Source organism: Plasmodium chabaudi (genome assembly GCF_900002335.3).
Source record: "Plasmodium chabaudi chabaudi strain AS genome assembly, chromosome: 10".
Lineage (NCBI taxonomy): Eukaryota > Apicomplexa > Aconoidasida > Haemosporida > Plasmodiidae > Plasmodium > Plasmodium chabaudi.
In genome coordinates, this window is record NC_030110.2 from 1353104 (window position 1) to 1371899 (window position 18796).

Consider the following 18796-nt stretch of genomic DNA (forward strand, 5'->3'; position numbering starts at 1 on the left):
CTTATGTTTAATTATAATTTCTTACCTTTTCAAATTTTCACAAGTGGAATTATATATAATTCTTATGTTTTAATTATTATATCTTTTGAAATCCTTTAAATTGGAAAATGAAATAAATTCATTATTTTAAAATAGGAATAATTCTTTGTATATTTTACAAAAAAAATTGTTAATTTTTTTTATAATTTTTTTTTATTATTAAACTATAAAGAATTTCTTATAATATTCATTATTATGCTTAAATAATAAATACATTTTATGAGCACTATTTTTTTTGATAAATAAATTTAAAAAAATAAGTATATGGGTAAATAAGCAAAATAACAAAATTGGGTGTATATAATAATAAATAAGTAGCTTATATAATTTTGAGAATATCTATATAGAAATATCCAAAAAGGGAATATATATATGTATGGAATATATATTAATAATATGCATTGCATATGTTGCTAATGTATAATGTAATTATTATAAAGAGCATATTGCATTTCCCTTTTTATTCTTTATAATATTTTCTTATATATATTGCTTTTCCTTTGGGCGTTGTGTTTTTGTTTGCTTATTAATAATAAATAATACCGCAAAAATATAATATGCATATATTAATTTTTCTTTATATTTTAAGCCATTTTTTACGTAAATTTAGTAGCGGCAGCAGTAACTTGAGGGGGTTATAAGTTCCCTTTATTTTATAGGCATATATAAATAAATATAATACGTATATAAAATAAATAGTATATATATATGGCCAAAAAAAAAGGCTATATTTCTATATACTTTTTTTAGTATTAAAATTGTGAAAAAAATTAATTCAAAAAATATATTTTAATCAAAGTTTTATAATAAAAAAATATATAATAAAATAATATTTTCCATATTTTGGCTATTCAAAGTTAAAAAAAAAATTATAAAGGAAAATATGGGTTTGGTACATAAAACAATATGATATGGCCTATGTGTATTTTTTTTCATGTGGATGTTTATATTTAGCTTTTTTTGTTCTTTTGTTAAATCATGATTAAAAGAAATTCATAATATTTGAAAAATAAAAAAAAAATAGTTACTTAAAACCCCAAAACGGATAATGTGGAAAATATACAAAAATATGTATTTATATATTTCATCATAATCCTCGTAGAATGGGGTGGCATATGAACAAAATTATTGGTTTAATAAATGCATATGTTGTAATTGTATGTTTATATTTTTGTTTAGATAAATTAATATAATCACTATTGTTATTTATCTCATGTATTTCTTTAACTTATGAATTTAAAAGAAATATTATACCACATGATGATTATATTATATATGATATAGATCAATATAGATTGTTTTATTGTTATTCACAATTTATGTGTTTTAATTTATTTTAGTATGCAAATATTAAAATTATACAGTTTTATAACTTTACAAATGCGGGTATTCGCATCAAATTGAAACAAAACAAAAAAATAATAAAGTAAAAATAAAAGATAGCAAAAATAAAAGATAGCAAAAATATTAATAAACATGATAAAACAATATAGTATGAAAAGCATAATATATAACAACTTCGTGAATATGCTTATCTTATTTTTATATAACTCAAACAAATGTAATTACATTGACATTTTTGTTTTGGTTCTCAAGATCCAAAAAATTAGGTGATGAAACAATAGCTGTATTATGTATGTATAACAATTATACAACTTAAGTTTAGCGATAAAAATGTGTTGTAATTTTACAAAAAATATTGAATAAAACATAGTAATTAATATTCTTATGGTTTTATTTCTTTTTAATAATTTTTTGGATAGCATCAGATGATAATTTAAATATTTTATTTTTTGTCTTTTTATCACATTTTCTAATTTTTTTAATGTCTTTAATTACAGTCATATTTCCTACTTTTAATTCTCCTTCTAATTTTTGAGCTTTCTTTTGTTCCCTTTTAATTTTATTTTTTTTTCTTCTATCACTAATTTCTTCTAGCATTTTTTTTTCTAAAGTATTTCCTGCTTTTATTTTTTTCTTTAATCTATCGTTTTGTAGTTTTTTTTTCAATTTACTTTTTTTATTTATTGATTTAACAACCCCTGTTGTATTGTTATTGCCATTTTTGTTGTTCTGACTATTCGTTTTATCGAAATATACTACATTTCGTTCAATCATTTTGTTAATTTCATTCTGTAATTCGCTGTTATTATTACTATCTACATTTTGGCTGTGGTTTCCATTTTCAGTATCATGCTGATCATTCCCTTCCTTATTCAAAACTTCCATTTTATATCTTTGTATATTATATATAATTAAGAAATATTCTTAAAACAGCTAAAATTGTTGATTTCTTAAAATTGTTCAAACGATTAAAATTGTTGGAATTATTAAAATTAATTTAGCTATGCTTATAGATTTGCAAAATATTTTTTTTCAAATTGTATTTTTTTATTATCTTTTTTATTATCTTTTTTATTATCTTTTTTATTATCTTTTTTATTATCTTTTTTTATTTCTTTTTTAAAAAAAATGGTAGCACAAAAAAAAGAAAAAATATATAAATTGAGAATATAATAAGAATATTTACCCATAATTATATGTATATAAAAATTTATAAGATTTGCCCTTTATTGCCTATGTATTGAAAAAAAAAATTATTAACGTCGTGCCCACATGATTTTTCCCTTGAATTTTTGTGTATAACATATGAATATAAATTAACAATTATATATTGAAAAAAAATAATATTTAAAATTGCCCATTTGTTAAATAATTTCATTTATTAAAGTATGGTTGTAGAAGGAAAAATTGTATATTATAAATAAAGCCATTTTTATGACTATATGAATGAAGCACACTTGTGTATTATTTTTTTGAAGGAACATACACATGTATATATGTTTATTTTTTAAGTAATCATTATATACACGCTTTAAGTATTTCATATTGATAAGGAGATTGATAACCAGTTGTAAATAAAGTGCATATGAAGGGTATATATTTATTTGTGGATACCTATTATGATTCAATATTAATTGGATAATTTTTTTATGCTATGTAACCTGTTAAGAATAGGCAATGGTATAGTATGCTTTTTGAATTGGTGCAGAATGTCTTAGAATATAATTTTTTTTAAGCCCTCATTTTTTTATATTATAAAAGTATAGCTATGCATATACACATGGGTATTTTTTTGTAATACTTAAAGTACCAATAACAAAAAATATATAAAGACCCCAAGGAATACAAACAAAATAAATATTTTATGGAATATTTTTATTTGTTAAATTTTGAGTTATTAAAATGTTATGTAATTTTTAAAGATTGATACTTCAGACTAAGTTATTATATTATTCCATTTTTTAATTAAATAACAGAATAACAATCAAAAATTTTGATAAAAAAATATAATTGCTTAATGACAAAATTGTATGGAGATTTGTAAAAAAAAATAGTATGAACTTATATAGTATGTTAGACATGTATAATCATTTTTTTCGTTTTTTTAATTTCCAAATAAAGTATTTATCACTTGGAATTTTTCATTATGAGAATCAGGAATAAAATATGAAAAAAATATGAAAAAAAAAAATTTCTTCGAGACAGGAAAATTTCAGGGTATTTCGTCTTCCATTCTTTTTGTACATATATGTGAGATTTATATACTTTAATACGCACGTTTAAGTTTTAAATATTTATTCGCATTTGTTTGAATATGCAAAGATGAGCATACAGTATGTAAACTTTAAATGATTTAAAACAAATGTATGCAATGTTCTAGGATAATTTTAAAAATATTTTTAAGGTACTTTTAAAGATAATTAAGTTAATTTTTAAGTAATATCTAGGATAAAAATAAAATAAATTTTAATACGCTTTAAACTGAAATTTACGAAAGAGCGAATATAAGATCAGATGTGTGTGAAACTTGTACCTAGTCTTTGTTGCGATAAGGCTAGCTTAAATACACATAATATATATGTATTTTATGGCTATTACATATTTGTAAATAAATAATTATAAATTTAAAAATACGATAAATACTAAATCGATGAAATAAAAATTAACAGATGTAAAATATTAAAGGAAGAGTAGTAATTAGGTGGGCAATTGCCTTTTCCAGATAAAATACAGCACATCTATAAGTATAAGATAATTCTTATTTGTGCAATATATATATACTTATATGAAATAAATTCAAAAATAAATAAACATAAAAATATGTGTCAAAGAAGTGAATAAATAAAATGGAGAATAAAATTAATAAGAAGTACAAAATAGTAAAGAATGATGATGTAAATCATCGATATACTATTAATGATGTAGAAGTTTGTTTTCCATATGAATTATATGATTGTCAATATAATTATATGCTAAGTGTGTTAAATGCATTAAAAAAAAAAGAAAATGCAATATTAGAATCTCCTACTGGTACAGGTAAAACATTATGTTTACTTTGTGCGAGTATAAGTTATTTAGTGAATGTTTTAGAAAAAAAAGGGCATTTCAATGAAAGCATAAATATACGAGAAAATAAATCAAATGTTTCTTTTGGGTTCAAAGAAAATGATAATGGACCTAAAAAAAGTATAAAAGCAGATTATCCAAAAATAATATATGCATCTAGAACACACAGTCAATTAAAACAAGTAATTAAAGAATTAAAAAATGTATATTTTATAAAAAATAATGAAAAATATAAATTATTAACAACCATATTAGGTTCAAGAGATCAATTATGTGTTCATAATATTAGTTATAATTACAAAGGTACAATGTTAAATAATATGTGTAAGAGAGTTAGAAAAAGTGGAGAATGTATGTATCATAATGGATTAAAACATTTATATAAATATAAACATTTATTTACTACCCCTATGGATGTTGAAACATTAAATGACATAGGGAAAGGAAATAATAGTGTTGGACAAAATATTCATTTTTGCCCATTTTATGCTACTAGAGAAATTCAAAATGAATGTCATGTTATTCTACTACCATATAATTATTTATTTGAAGAAAGTACAAGAAGAATATTAAAATTAGACTTAGAAAATTGTATTATTATAATTGACGAAGGACATAATATTGAAAATGTTGCAGAAGAAGCGGTATCATTTAAAATAAGAGATTCAGATTTAAATTTATTTTTAGAAAGTATAAAGGCTACTCTTAGTATATTAGAAAAAGTAAATGATATAGATAAAGAAATACAAGATAAAATAAATGTTGATGAATTATTTATGCTGAATAGGAGTATTAATAGTTTAATTACATGGTTAGAAAATGAACGGTTAGAACGAAATGATAAAAAGAAAATTAAAGAAAGACATAAAACATATGAAGGAAATAAAATTTTTGATATATTTGAAAATAATAATATAAATATTAGTAAAAGTAATTTTGAAAATTTTAATAATTTATTATCAAATATGATCGAATTATTAAATAAATATATAAACGATTTTAAATTATCTCAAATTGATGTAAAAAATGTAAATAAATATATAGCTACTATAGATAATGTGAAAAAGGCATTTAGTATATTGTTTAGTGATATAGTTAAAAATTGTATAGAATATTTTCAATTATATATTAATGAAGAAAAAGTATTATATAATGAATCTAATGATCCAAATAAAGTTTATGATCATATGAAAAAATTTACAAAAATTAAAACAAAAATTGCATATGATAATCAAAATAATTATACTATGAGCAAAACAATATCATTATTATGTTTTTCAGCAACAGCTAGTTTATGTGGAATAATAAAAGAGAAGGTAAATTCTATAATTGTAACATCAGGCACATTATCTCCAGTTGAACCATTTTCAAAACAATTAAGTGGAAGCTATTTTTCATTTCATCACATATTGGAAAATGATCATGTTATTAAATCACATCAATTATTTGTTGGTTGTATGACTCATTATAATAATCAATTATTATTGTCTACTTATGAAAATAGATCTAATGAAAATTATATAAAAGCTTTAGGCAATTGTATATTTGATATAATTGCTTGTATACCTTTTGGTGTCCTAATATTTTTTGCATCTTACAGTTCTATGACTGAAACTGTTGCAACTTGGAAAAAATTAAAAATTTTTGATAAAATAAATTCATATAAAACAATATTTGTTGAACCCAATAAAGCAGCTGATTTAAAAGATATATTATTTCAATATGAAAATATAATAAAAAAAAAAAGAAAAGGCGCTATACTTATGGGAGTATGTAGAGGAAAAATATCAGAAGGAATTGATTTTAAAGATGATTGCTGTAGGGGTGTTATAATTTGTGGATTACCTTATGGTAATGTCTATGATAGTAAAATTATATTTAAAAGAGAATTTTTAGACAATTTTAAATCCGAAATAACGGAATCAAATCCATCTGGTGAAACAAATAACGATAATAATGCATCTAAAGGAAATAAATGGTATAATGAAGAAGCTATGAGATCAATTAATCAGTCTATTGGTAGAGTTATTAGGCATAAAGATGACTATGGAGCAATATTTTTTCTTGATTCTCGATTTTCGAATAATCAAAGAATTAAAGAAATCTCTAAATGGGTTAGAGCCCATTTTCGAGTATATAGAGATATTGATCAAATACAAAATGATATTGAAAAATTTTTTGAGCTTTTTAAAGGTATAAACAATTTGAAAACAGAGCAAGCAAGTATTAGTAATTCTCAAAGATCTGTTGAAAAACAAAATGGAGGTTATGGAATGAATGACAGTTTTAACAGCATGGGTGGAAGTGAAGAAAGTAGTGTTATGAAACAAATTGGAAAAAATTTTCAAGATTGTTATATACAAAATCCTAAACAAAACAAACACGGAATTTCAGAAAATAAATTCGTTTTTAACCCCACAAAAAAAATTAAAAATCAACCTAAAATACTTAGTATGATACAAAATATAACAAAAGGAAAACAAGCACAAAATAATATATACGTAGATAGTACAAATGATGAAAAACAAATTTTTAAAGCAAAAGACAATGAAGAAAGTAATGCTAAGCTGGATGATGCAAAGTCATTGATATCAGCTTTTAGAGGAATATTTTCAAAAGATATATATACTAGATTTTTTGAATTAATAAAAGAAACCAAAAAAAAAAATGATGATAATAAATACGAATTACTAATAAGTAACATTTTCGATCTAATTATCGAAAATTGTGAAGCAGAAAAAAATGAAACTTCCAGCGATGATACAATTATAAAAAATGCACCAATCAATTTTCATCTTATTATGTCAGAAAAAAAAATAATAAATATTTGGGAACTTATTATTAAACTTATTAATAATTTTTTCCCTCCAGAACAAACAGAGAAATGCTTCTTCATTATTAGGAAGAAGTTTAGAGAAAAGACAAACCATTTTCAGGAGTTGGAAAAGTATGTATATAACTATAGGCTCAAAAGAATTGAACGAATATAATACCTTGGTTAGTCAGAAGACTTAATAGATTATCGAACTTGTTTCGAATCATATCTATGCATATGTCTTTCCTTTTTTATTAACATTTTTTTAAACATTATTGAAATTATATTTTTAAAATTTTTCTACGGTTTATGTAACACATAGTTTTTTTTATGTCAATTAAATGCATGTATAAAACATGCACTAAAATGAAATGGTGACTAATTCACTGAATAAACAAAAATAATAAATATAATTTAGGATTAGCACCCTCAAAATAAACAAATTTATAAATATGTTTGCATATTATGAAAATTTGTATATATTATTATTTTTTTTATAAAAAATAATATATTATCGTTTTTAAAAAATTTTGAATCTTTATAAAAGTTTCTGTAAATAGAGCGAACACATTAATCTAATGGATAACTATGGGTGGTCATTATATTATTTCATGCATAGAGGTTATTTCGCATTTGTTATTTTTATGCATCTGTAAAATAGGAAGAAATAAATAGGACACAAGTGTATATATGCACATGCATATATGCTACATGATGGATCTATTTTGTAAAAGCCTCTACAATATTATTACACTTTTTCATCAGCCACATTTTATATGATTACCTTTTTCCTTTTTCTCAATTTTTTAATGAGTATTTTTAACATTGATATTATTGAAGCTATGAAAATACAAAAAATAAATACAAAAAAAAAGGAAAAAGTAAATATTCCGAAAATGCTAAGAAAAAAAAATTAAAAGAATATGTCTAATTGTTTTAACATTTTGTGTTGAAAATAAAGTAATCTATGCATACGTTTGTTGTATTTCTTTCTTGCATTACCCATAATATTGATATAGCGAATTCGCATATTCATAATACGAATGTTGATCTTCAATATGCTCTTCAATGGAATGATCTGTATTTTGTTTTCTATTTTGAAATGGAAATTTTAAATCATCATTTGTTATATTTTCCACTAAGCTATTATTTATGATGCGTATTAATTCTGTAGAAATATTATAAAACAAAAATATTACTATAAAAAAAGAAAGAAGACAATTGAAATGAAATGAATTATTACATTGGGTTTCGTAAATTTTACCCTCTCTTTTATTTTCATATTTTTGAGCAAATTTTTTTTTATTTTCTTCAAGTTTTATATTATGAGAAACTGTAGTAGTATCTATTCCGTTGTCGATATTTTGGGATAAGTAGTCCTTTGTCACTTTATGCGGCTTTATTTCGCTTTTATTAGCCATAAAATATTTTTATATTATTTAATTTTTTCAAAATATCCCTTTTCTCATTTTGTATGTTTACTATCCATAAAAGTTTGCCTACCCCTATCTCTACATATACCTATATATTTATTATGTACATAAAAAATATATGAAATTAAAAAAGCGTAATTGACATAATTCCCTTCGAAATAATTATATTATACATGTACAATTTTTATAATTTTCTCCATGTCTTATGTAATTATTAAAAAAGGAAAAAAAAGACAATAAAAAAGCCAATTTAAATTTAGTTAATTAAATTTTGGAAATTAAAAAATTTTCAAGCTACTTAATAAAAGACCTTTTATTTATACATTTCGAAATTCAAAATAAAATTATAAAAACGTCCTTAAATAAACAAATTTGGAAGTTAATTAAGAATATAAAACATGAATATATATAATAAAAGCTTGCATGCAAAAAAACGCCGGAAATTTTTCCAATTAAAAAAAAGTAATAGATAAGTTCTGTTGTCTTTTTTGAGCTTAATTATTGTTTATACACATTAAAATGGTAAATATTTACTTTTTATTAATTATTTATTTTGTCCCTTAAAATGGAATGGAATTTTTTTTATGTGAAATAGGTATGTCTTTTATTATAATGAAGAGTAAAAAATAAAATGCATAATTTATGATTGGGAATAAAAAAATGGCTACATGTATGTTTTTTTTCCAAAATTGTCGACCTTTGGGAACATATAATATGTTAACCTTTTTTGTGTATAAAAAAATATAGACAATATTATATCTGTCTTATAATAATTATGAATAAACATGGATATATATAAGACTTATAAATCACACAAATGTGGATATCTTCATATAAAATTTTAAGGGACATATAATTATTTAAAACTATTTCATAAGGCTATTGGAAAAAACAACAAAAAGAATGGTGATATATTATATCATTAAAGCCTATGCATAATAAGCTTTATAGGAATATCCTTTTTGATTTATATCTCATTTTGTAATTATATTTATTCTTTCCTTTTTTTTAATCAAGCTATTACATTCATGTGATTAAAAATATGCATTCATATTTTTAGAAAAAAAAAGCCTTTGCTTTGTGATAGCATTTTTTGTAGTCCCACACTCAGGAAAAGTATAACATTTAAAAAAAATATATTTTTTTAGAATATAATGAAAATACAAAACCGAGAAGTATTTATTATTTTTTAATAATATTGTATAATTATGTATAGGTTTTGTGTGAATAGAAAGGACATGATTTGCATTAAGGCAACATGTAATGTAAGGAAGTATATATAGATTAGGCTGTAAAGCAAATATAAATGTAATGACTAATTTATTACACATCGGTGGAATACACATAGAAATATACACGTAATTATTTGTGTATGTACGCATGTGTGCAGGTAAACAGGAATTTCTTTTTTTTCATAAACATAGACGAGTGTAACGTATAACTTAACACTGTCTATAAGCATTTCAGTATAAATGTACATAAAAAAAAGGAGAGTTTTTTTTTTTTAAATGAAAAATTAATCATTTGTGAAAGTCAATAATTTTCAGATAATATTTATCTAATATTGCATTATGCATACGCACTTAAAATTTCAAAGAATTTTACTTTTATTTTTTAAATAAATCTGTGCATTTTATTTGGAAGTATATATATTTTTTTTTGAATTGTGGAAAATTTGTGTACTATAAATAATGTTCTTATGCATACTATATATATGCAATACATGCTCATGTAGATTTCCATTTTCATTTTTTTTTTTTAAATCAATGCACAAGTATAAAGTATTTCACATTTAATGAAGCTTAGTTAATACATATATAATTTATTTATTTGAAATTTAAATGTATTTCGTATTTTGAGGAAATAAAGTTATTTTCTTTTTTTTCTACATAACAATACATATTGATATAAAGGGTGTGATGATGATGATACAATTACAAGTGGTAAATATATATATCAAGAAAATTATGCTTTCTATATTATAGTGAGCAAACATATAGAAAATAATACTGAATTATCTTAATGTTGTAACAATATATATATGCCTTATATATCCTTTTTTGCATAATCTTTCTAAATGAAAACCGCTTTGCTTTTTTTTCAAGCTACAAATAAAATAATATAAAAAAGATATAACATAATAATAGCCATAACTTATGATGAGGACATTATTTTACTGTATTTTTTTATAATATATTTGATAGTGTATATATCATTATTATTTTTCTTATAGTCCTAGTGTTATTTTTGGAATACTTTTGTTATTTTTTTTTTTCGTGCATTTTTATTTCGTTTCATAAAAATACACTTATATATATAGCATACATAAGCTTGCAAATATTACATTAATTTTTTTTTTTATTGTATTTCGTATTCTTGCTTGTTTTTTTTTTTGCTTTCCTTTTTTTCTTTTTGTTTTTAAGGATACATAGAGAAAAAAAATATATACAAATTATTTTCCAGATTTTTTATAGATTACTAAATACCATAAATACACACACACAAATATGTATTATAAATATTATGTAATTAAACCGTGAATGAATAATATACATAAATTTAATGATATTTAATATGTTTATTTTTCTTTTTTGGTGTGCTACTTTATTCAATTCCTTATATTATACTTTCTTTTTTCTTTTGCCGCATTTTCTACTCTCAATAAATGTACATAACATGCATATGCCCATATACATATTTGCATATATACAATAATACGCGTATAATAATTCATTAAAGATTATATTTTAAAGGAATTATAAGGTACTTAAATAAGTATAGAGAGTGATAGAGCTCCGTTTTTCACTACACTATACGTATGCATATGCCCATACATAATATATATATATATACATAATATATTATATAGATTGTATACTTACTTTTCAGCCGATTGATTATATATGTGTCAAAATCAACTATAGTTCCATATTAAGTTGCATCATAATATAAACTATAAATGAGCACATATGCGTACTTGTGGTATATATATCGTTGATTTCCACTTATAAGTTTGATGCATAACAATTATATTTTAACAAATTTGACTGCATGGTTTTGTTTCCATCTAAGTATTAATGGAAATAAATAATAAAATATATACATGTATATTTGTGGTTGCAGCTAAATAATTAAAAAGCATTACAAAAAAGTTGAATATTCCAAAAGAGTACATATTTACATTTATCTATCTATGCATGTAGATTTGAAGCCATAAAAAATAGGATATATATTTCCTTTTGTTTTTGTTTATTTGTTTGTTCTTATTTTTTTTACATATTCGATGATTTATATTGATAGATATAATAACAATAAAGCAGTGTTTTTTATTATAAATATATATAATATTATTTTAACCCCCTTTTTTTAATATGCAAACGGTTCATAAAATATTTCCATGAGCTATAACATAGAAAATATAATAGCACTGTTGTATAAAAATATATTTGCAAATATAAATTATATATTGATAATTACTATCATTATATAAAATAAGATATAATATAAATGTATATTATGATATATATTATTTAAATATAAAAATTTCCAATTTTTTGAGAACTCTGTTTTTTACATAATTTGATACCTTAAGTTTTAACCGATAGTTGTACTACATATATATAAGTAACCATTATATATATTATATATATTATTGCACATGCTATAAATATATATATTGCATATATATTATTATATTTATTTCCTTTTTCTCTTTCCCTTTTTTTACCCTTTCTTTTGTGTTATAGCAATTTTAAATAGTTTTAATATAATAACCCATCATGAAAATTTTGGTTTATATATATTATTTAAATTATATATTTTTTCCTAAACGATCTTTAAATTAATATAAAATAATTAATTCTTAAATTATATTTCTATTTAAATTATATCAAATATTATAAAGTTCAAGACTGACAACTACATATTTAAGTGGGCATAGATATATTATATATATATATATATATATGATGATATGTAATTAAAAATAATACGACTATGTGCATACAAATATGATTGTATGTAGTTGTATTATTCATTTTTTTATTTATTATATGCAATTTTCCTAAAATTAAATTGCAATACTTATTTAGCGTATTTATAATATAACTTTATTTAACCATTGGTTATGAAATAGTTAACTTTCAAATTGTTTTAATATATATAACATATATATAATTCATTTTTGTATTTGTACGGATAGTGTTCCATACATCTATATATTTATTTATTTCTCTCTCTATATATGTTATATTCATATGCTTTAAATAATTTATATATTGTTTTGTAAATGTATACTTCGTTTGTTTCTACAAGTTTATAATAGATAAAATACATGCATAGCGATTAACAAGAAAAAAAAAGTGGAAGCATATATACATTACTTATATTTTTGATAATAAACAATTTGCTTATATTTTTATCTGGTTATTTTTGTTACATACCTATCCAGGATGAATGTTTTAATTCACTGGGCCTACTTACATACTATCCCATATCTGTTTATGTAAAAAAATTATGCATATCTATATATACATACGTTTGAATTTTATATAATATTTTTTTCGAATAGTTCATATTAAAAAAATAGAAAAATGAATAGATAAGAGAAAAAAAAATTTTATATTGGTAGCAGATTATAGATATATAAAATTTTTATCGTATATGACATTGGCAATTAAATAGTGATTGCGAATTTATTATATGAATGTATGTTTACCTTATTGTATATGTCAATGCTTGCATTATTATATGTATGAATATTGGTTTGCCTCGTGATAAATATATATATACAATTCCAAAGAATAATATTATATGAATAGATATATAAAATAGTTACATTGAAGAATATATGAAAACCAGAGAGAGCGTAGCCTTGTCATATTTGGCACGTTGAATATGTATAATTATACTAATTCGATGTAAATATTTTATTATGTACTTATTATTTTATGCTATGCATTATTAGATCTAATTAAAGATGTGTTATATATATGTGTGTTTGTATTATTTTTAAAATACCAGCACCATTATTTTTGGTATGCAAATTTTTTTTGTTTTTATTTTTCTCGATCCTATTAGTAGCCGTCCTCTGACGCAATTAATTTATATACATGTATTTCTCATTGCTTATATGCATCGTTGAGGAATGATATTTATTATGTTCTAGAAAAGAATTCGTATATATTAAAGAATATATACTTTCTTTTTCGTTTTTTTAAATGCTTGAAAAAAGAAAAAGCAAACTTTAAAAATGTAATTCAGGAACACCATGATAAATACATCAGGTAGATTCAAAAATTTATGTTTGAATATAATTAATAATATAAAAAGTAACCCAACAGAGGAAGAAAATATTAACACATCAACTAACGAAACTAGCGATCAAAAAGACGATATAAAAAACGATAAAGAAGCAGAACAAAATGAAGGACTACCCCAAGATTTAGATAGCCAATTAAACTTGACACAACATGTTATTAGCGAAACAAATGCAGACAATTATATAAATAAAAATAATATAGACACCAATTTGGATCTAAATCAGACTAATAATTATAACGTCCTACATACTGATAGTAAAATAAATGAAAAATGTGAAGAACATATAAAAAACGCTAATAATACAGAAGAATCTTATATAAAAAACAATAGTAATAAATATAATGAAACGAATTATGTTTTAGAAAATGATTCTAAAGAATTATATAAAGAATCTTTAAAAAGAAGTAATGAAGACTTCAATACTACAATGAAGGAAGAATGTAACAATATAACTACCGATTTGAATTCTCAATTTAATTATGTCATAAATGATAATTCAAAAAAATTTGATGAAAATAATAATAAAGCAATATCTTATTATAATACTACATCAGATTTAAGTACATGTAATAATGAAAATAATATAAAAAATGATTATGAAGAAAAACTTGGCGACTCATGCCGATTTTTTATCTACACATCAAATCCATATAATTATGATATTCGAATGATAAAAGAAAATTGTTTAACTATATATCAACTATTATTTAGTGAAAAAAAAAAATGGTGTTCTATTTATATATGTACAGATAATGGACCAATGTCAAATTTTAATTATCATTTATATAAAATATTATGTAGCAAAGATGATATATATATGTATTTTTTTGTGTTAAAAAAATTTATATTTTCTTGCTATATATATTTTAATTTAATTAATATAAAAATATTTTCCTCCTTATCAATTTTTTCGTATAAAAATAGAAAGTCAAATCGTTCTACAGATTCTAAAAATTATGTGAGTTTCAACAGTTTTTCAGAAATTCCAAATTATGAACAATCCCAAAATAAGGAGAGTAATACTATAAGTTTGAAAAAGGGGGAAGATGAGAAAAGAAAGAGAAAACAAAAAAATGATATATCAAATAATTTAGAAAATAAAAAACAAAAATTGAATAATGAAACAAATGATGAACATATAAAATGTTTTAGTAAAAATTTAGAAAATGCTCATAACAAAGAATATAATGATTATTTTTTGTCAAGCTATAAAAATGATAATGATTTAGGTAATACCGAAAGTGATTATAAAAATATGTTTTCGTTTAACAATGGGTTAGATTATAATAACAATTTAAATAATTTATTAAATCCTGATAATATACAAAATAATAATTATTTATATAATGGGTTTTGTAAAAATGAAGAATCTCAAATTTTCAATTTTATATATAACCCATATAAACATATATATGAAAATAAATCGAACACATGCTCGACTTATTTCAATTTCTTTGATAAAGATAAAACAGATATTAAAAAAAAATTACAGTTATTTATTAATACACATTCACCTACTATGATAAATATAACAAAAAAATGGAATTCATTTTATTTAAATAAAAATAAAATAACATCGTTTGTGGAAAAATATAAAGACACTAATTTTTTTTCCTGTGATAATTTTAAAAAAGAAATAACAGAAAAATTTATAAATAGTTTTGTCGAAACATTTTGTTTAATGATTACTAAAAATGAAGATAAAGAACATGGTGATGAAAATGTTGTTACTCCAACTAAAACTAATAATGAAAATATTAATAAAGCCACCAAAAGTGATCATATAAAATATGGTGAAAATGTACAAAGCCAAGGCCATTTGAATGCTGGGAGTGATGGAAATTCGCTAGCTACAACATTTGATGGCAATTCAAATAAAGAATTTGTAACAAATAAAACGGAGCCCAATTCGAGCAGTAATATTGAAAGGGCCCAAGTTGATAATGCAACCAATGGCGAAGGGGAAAATAATGATGAGAATTGCGAAAGTGGTGAACGTGACGAAGGTGGAAAAGGTGACACGTCCGAACCTGCCGCCCCTATGTCTGAAAACGAAACTGAAGAAGAACTGTTAGCAGAAAAGGATGACAATAAGGAGGCGAGTTGTCGAAATAGTGATGATTGCAGAGGTACTGACTCGGTATGTCCAGAAAATGGATCAAAAAATTGGGAAATACTTGATAGTAGTAAAAATCTGGATAGTAGTTGTGCAATAAGTACAAACTATGTGGAAAGTAATGGGCTCATGGATAGTAACAATCATATTTTAGGAACCGATAAAAACGAAGAAGATATGAATACAAAGGGTTTTGAAATATCTGGAGAAAGTATTGAAAGCTGTAATAAAAATGATATCAAAAAAGAATATAATTTATCTGAAGATAATGATGAAAAAGAAATAAATAAAGAAAAATTTATTTTGAAAGAAGATAAAAATAATCCAAAATTAGATGATCATTTAAAAACAAATCAAAGCTTACCAAATAATATAATAATAAATAATTTAAATATATTAATGTCCGATTTAAATGAATTATATTATTATCTTGAAAATAAAAAAGGAAAATTGATAAGACAAGGATGGAATAGTAATAATGGTGGTTTAGAAAATGTTGGATACTATGGCAATCTTGATAAAAATAAATATAGTGGTATAAATAATAATGATGAAAATAATATAGTTTTAAATAATGATATTTTAGGAAACCCCAAATCAAATCCTCTATTTTTTGATGGAGAAAAAATTGAAGATGATGATGAAAATGAAACAAGAGTAATAGATGATATGTATTATTTAGATTCAAATAAAAATGAAGATGATCATTATAATTTAGAAATATCATCTGTCGATTTAACAAAATGTTGTTCTGTATGTTCAGGAGCACAATATGATAACTTTGAAACGAATAGTAACCATTATAATGATAATAATAAAATCGAAGTATTTATAAAAGAAAGCGATTTTTTTTGTAATTGTAATAATATTGTAAGTACTTCACAAAATTTTAATTCTAATTATAAACTATGTTTTAATAATGATGTTAAATCGGAAGAATATTATATGTTAAAAAAAAATGATATAGAACAAATGAATCGAATGCTTGGTGAAATATTATATATGAATAATTCAGAAACGGAAGGAATGAGATGCAGAAATGAAATGGATGTAGGGGGTTATGGGGCGGATGGTAAAAGAAGTGGAAAATATTACATAAAAAATAATAAAGGTATAGGTAAAGATAAAAATAAAATATGGTCTGAAAATAATTATGATGATACATATAATAATAAAGATGGGGATCATAATAAACCAACTTTAACAAGTAGAGAATTACGAAATTTACGACGAAACAAATTATTAAATAATAAAGAAGCAGAACAAAAAAATAAATCAGCGAAACAAACTTGTGGATCAAATTATGATATAAAATCTCCAAGAGTTAAAAAATTAGAAAAATTTACAAGTCTAGATCAAGAAGAACTAAGAGAAGTTTTTGGACCTACTGGAGTATCAGGGGTTTATTTTGAAAAAAGCCGAAGTAGTTGGACTGCCCAATATAAAGTCAGTGGTGGAAAGAGAAGAGCAAAAAGATTTCTAGTTACAAAAAATATGACATATGAAGAAATCGAAAATGTTAAACAACAATGTATAGCATATAGAAAACAAATGGAAAAGGAATATACTAAAGAATTTCTAAATGAGGACAAAAAAAAACTAGCTAATAATAATATTAATCCCTCTGGAAAAAAATCGAAAAAAAAAAGAAAAATAAAAAATTTTTATGATTGTTAAATGAGCTAATAAATAAGAAGTAGCGATACCCCATACATCGTTGGATAAATATTTTGTGTTTGGACATAGAGACTTCATTTCTCTCTTTTTTTTTTAATTAAATAAATTATTTATACCATGATTGTACAATTGATAATAATTAGAAAAACGTGAGGGGCATATATTGCTATATATGCATTTTCTGCCTATATCTAGATATACTACATATCCTATTAGAGCCCCTAATAGAGAATCTGTAGTTATTTATTCATAAAATAAAGAATCTATATACTGTATAAAGGCATTTAAATATGCATAGATGCAAGTAATTGCAATAGGTTGATGTACCTCGTATGTGCCCCCACATTAAGTAATGGATTATGTCAAGTTGTGATGATCTAATATATAAAGAGCGAATACTCGTATGGATATATGCGAATAAATCTTTAGATAAATAAAGATCCAGATAAATATAATATTGATCTGTTATTTTTTTTTAGATGTGTTTTTTTTTCAGTGATTTCATTTTTTGTTTATTATTTTTTATTATTTCTATTTTTTTTTTTATTTTCCTTTTTTTAAGATATATAAAAAATGTCAATGGTTCTACGATTTTAACTTCCCTATATTATTATATAAGAAGTAAAGTATTATATAATATTTTGCTACAAATAAAATATGCCGAATTCCTGCTATACTTAGCAAGCCCTCATGAGAGCTGATCTGTTAATTTCTCACATGCCCATAAAATAGATAGCCATAAAAGCAGGCATAATACTCTATTATGTGCATAAATTAATAACTACCCATTTTTATCCTCACCAGCGAAGGTGAAAAAAATAAAAGATTTCATATTCTTTTATAAAGCATTTCGTTTTTAATTTACATGTTTTATGGTCAGCAAATAATTATCATTTCAAATATAATAGCTATAAGCCGGTTTTAATGTCTGTCTTTTATACTTCCATCACACCTTTTGTTATCGTATACACAAACTATTGATGA

The 18796-nt window shown here is 22.5% G+C and overlaps 4 protein-coding genes across 4 annotated transcripts; 2 read left to right on the top strand and 2 right to left on the bottom strand.

Annotated features, from left to right (window-relative positions):
• Positions 1–1773: 1773 nt before the first annotated feature.
• Positions 1774–2268, bottom strand: PCHAS_1034800 (conserved Plasmodium protein, unknown function; the record flags this gene model as incomplete). Its single annotated transcript, XM_731547.2, has 1 exon — positions 1774–2268. One exon carries the CDS (start codon positions 2266–2268, stop codon positions 1774–1776), a length of 495 nt encoding a protein of 164 aa, XP_736640.2.
• Positions 2269–4229: 1961 nt separating this feature from the next.
• Positions 4230–7439, top strand: PCHAS_1034900 (FANCJ-like helicase, putative; the record flags this gene model as incomplete). The annotated part of the gene is made up of 1 exon (XM_016798452.1): positions 4230–7439. The coding sequence occupies one exon, from the start codon at positions 4230–4232 to the stop codon at positions 7437–7439; it is 3210 nt and encodes a 1069-aa protein (XP_016655657.1).
• An 823-nt stretch (positions 7440–8262) lies between these two features.
• Positions 8263–8685, bottom strand: PCHAS_1035000 (conserved Plasmodium protein, unknown function; the record flags this gene model as incomplete). The annotated part of the gene is made up of 1 exon (XM_733098.1): positions 8263–8685. One exon carries the CDS (start codon positions 8683–8685, stop codon positions 8263–8265), a length of 423 nt encoding a protein of 140 aa, XP_738191.1.
• Positions 8686–13966: 5281 nt separating this feature from the next.
• On the top strand, positions 13967–17812 carry PCHAS_1035100 (AP2 domain transcription factor AP2-G2, putative; the record flags this gene model as incomplete). The annotated part of the gene is made up of 1 exon (XM_016798453.1): positions 13967–17812. One exon carries the CDS (start codon positions 13967–13969, stop codon positions 17810–17812), a length of 3846 nt encoding a protein of 1281 aa, XP_016655658.1.
• Positions 17813–18796: the final 984 nt, after the last annotated feature.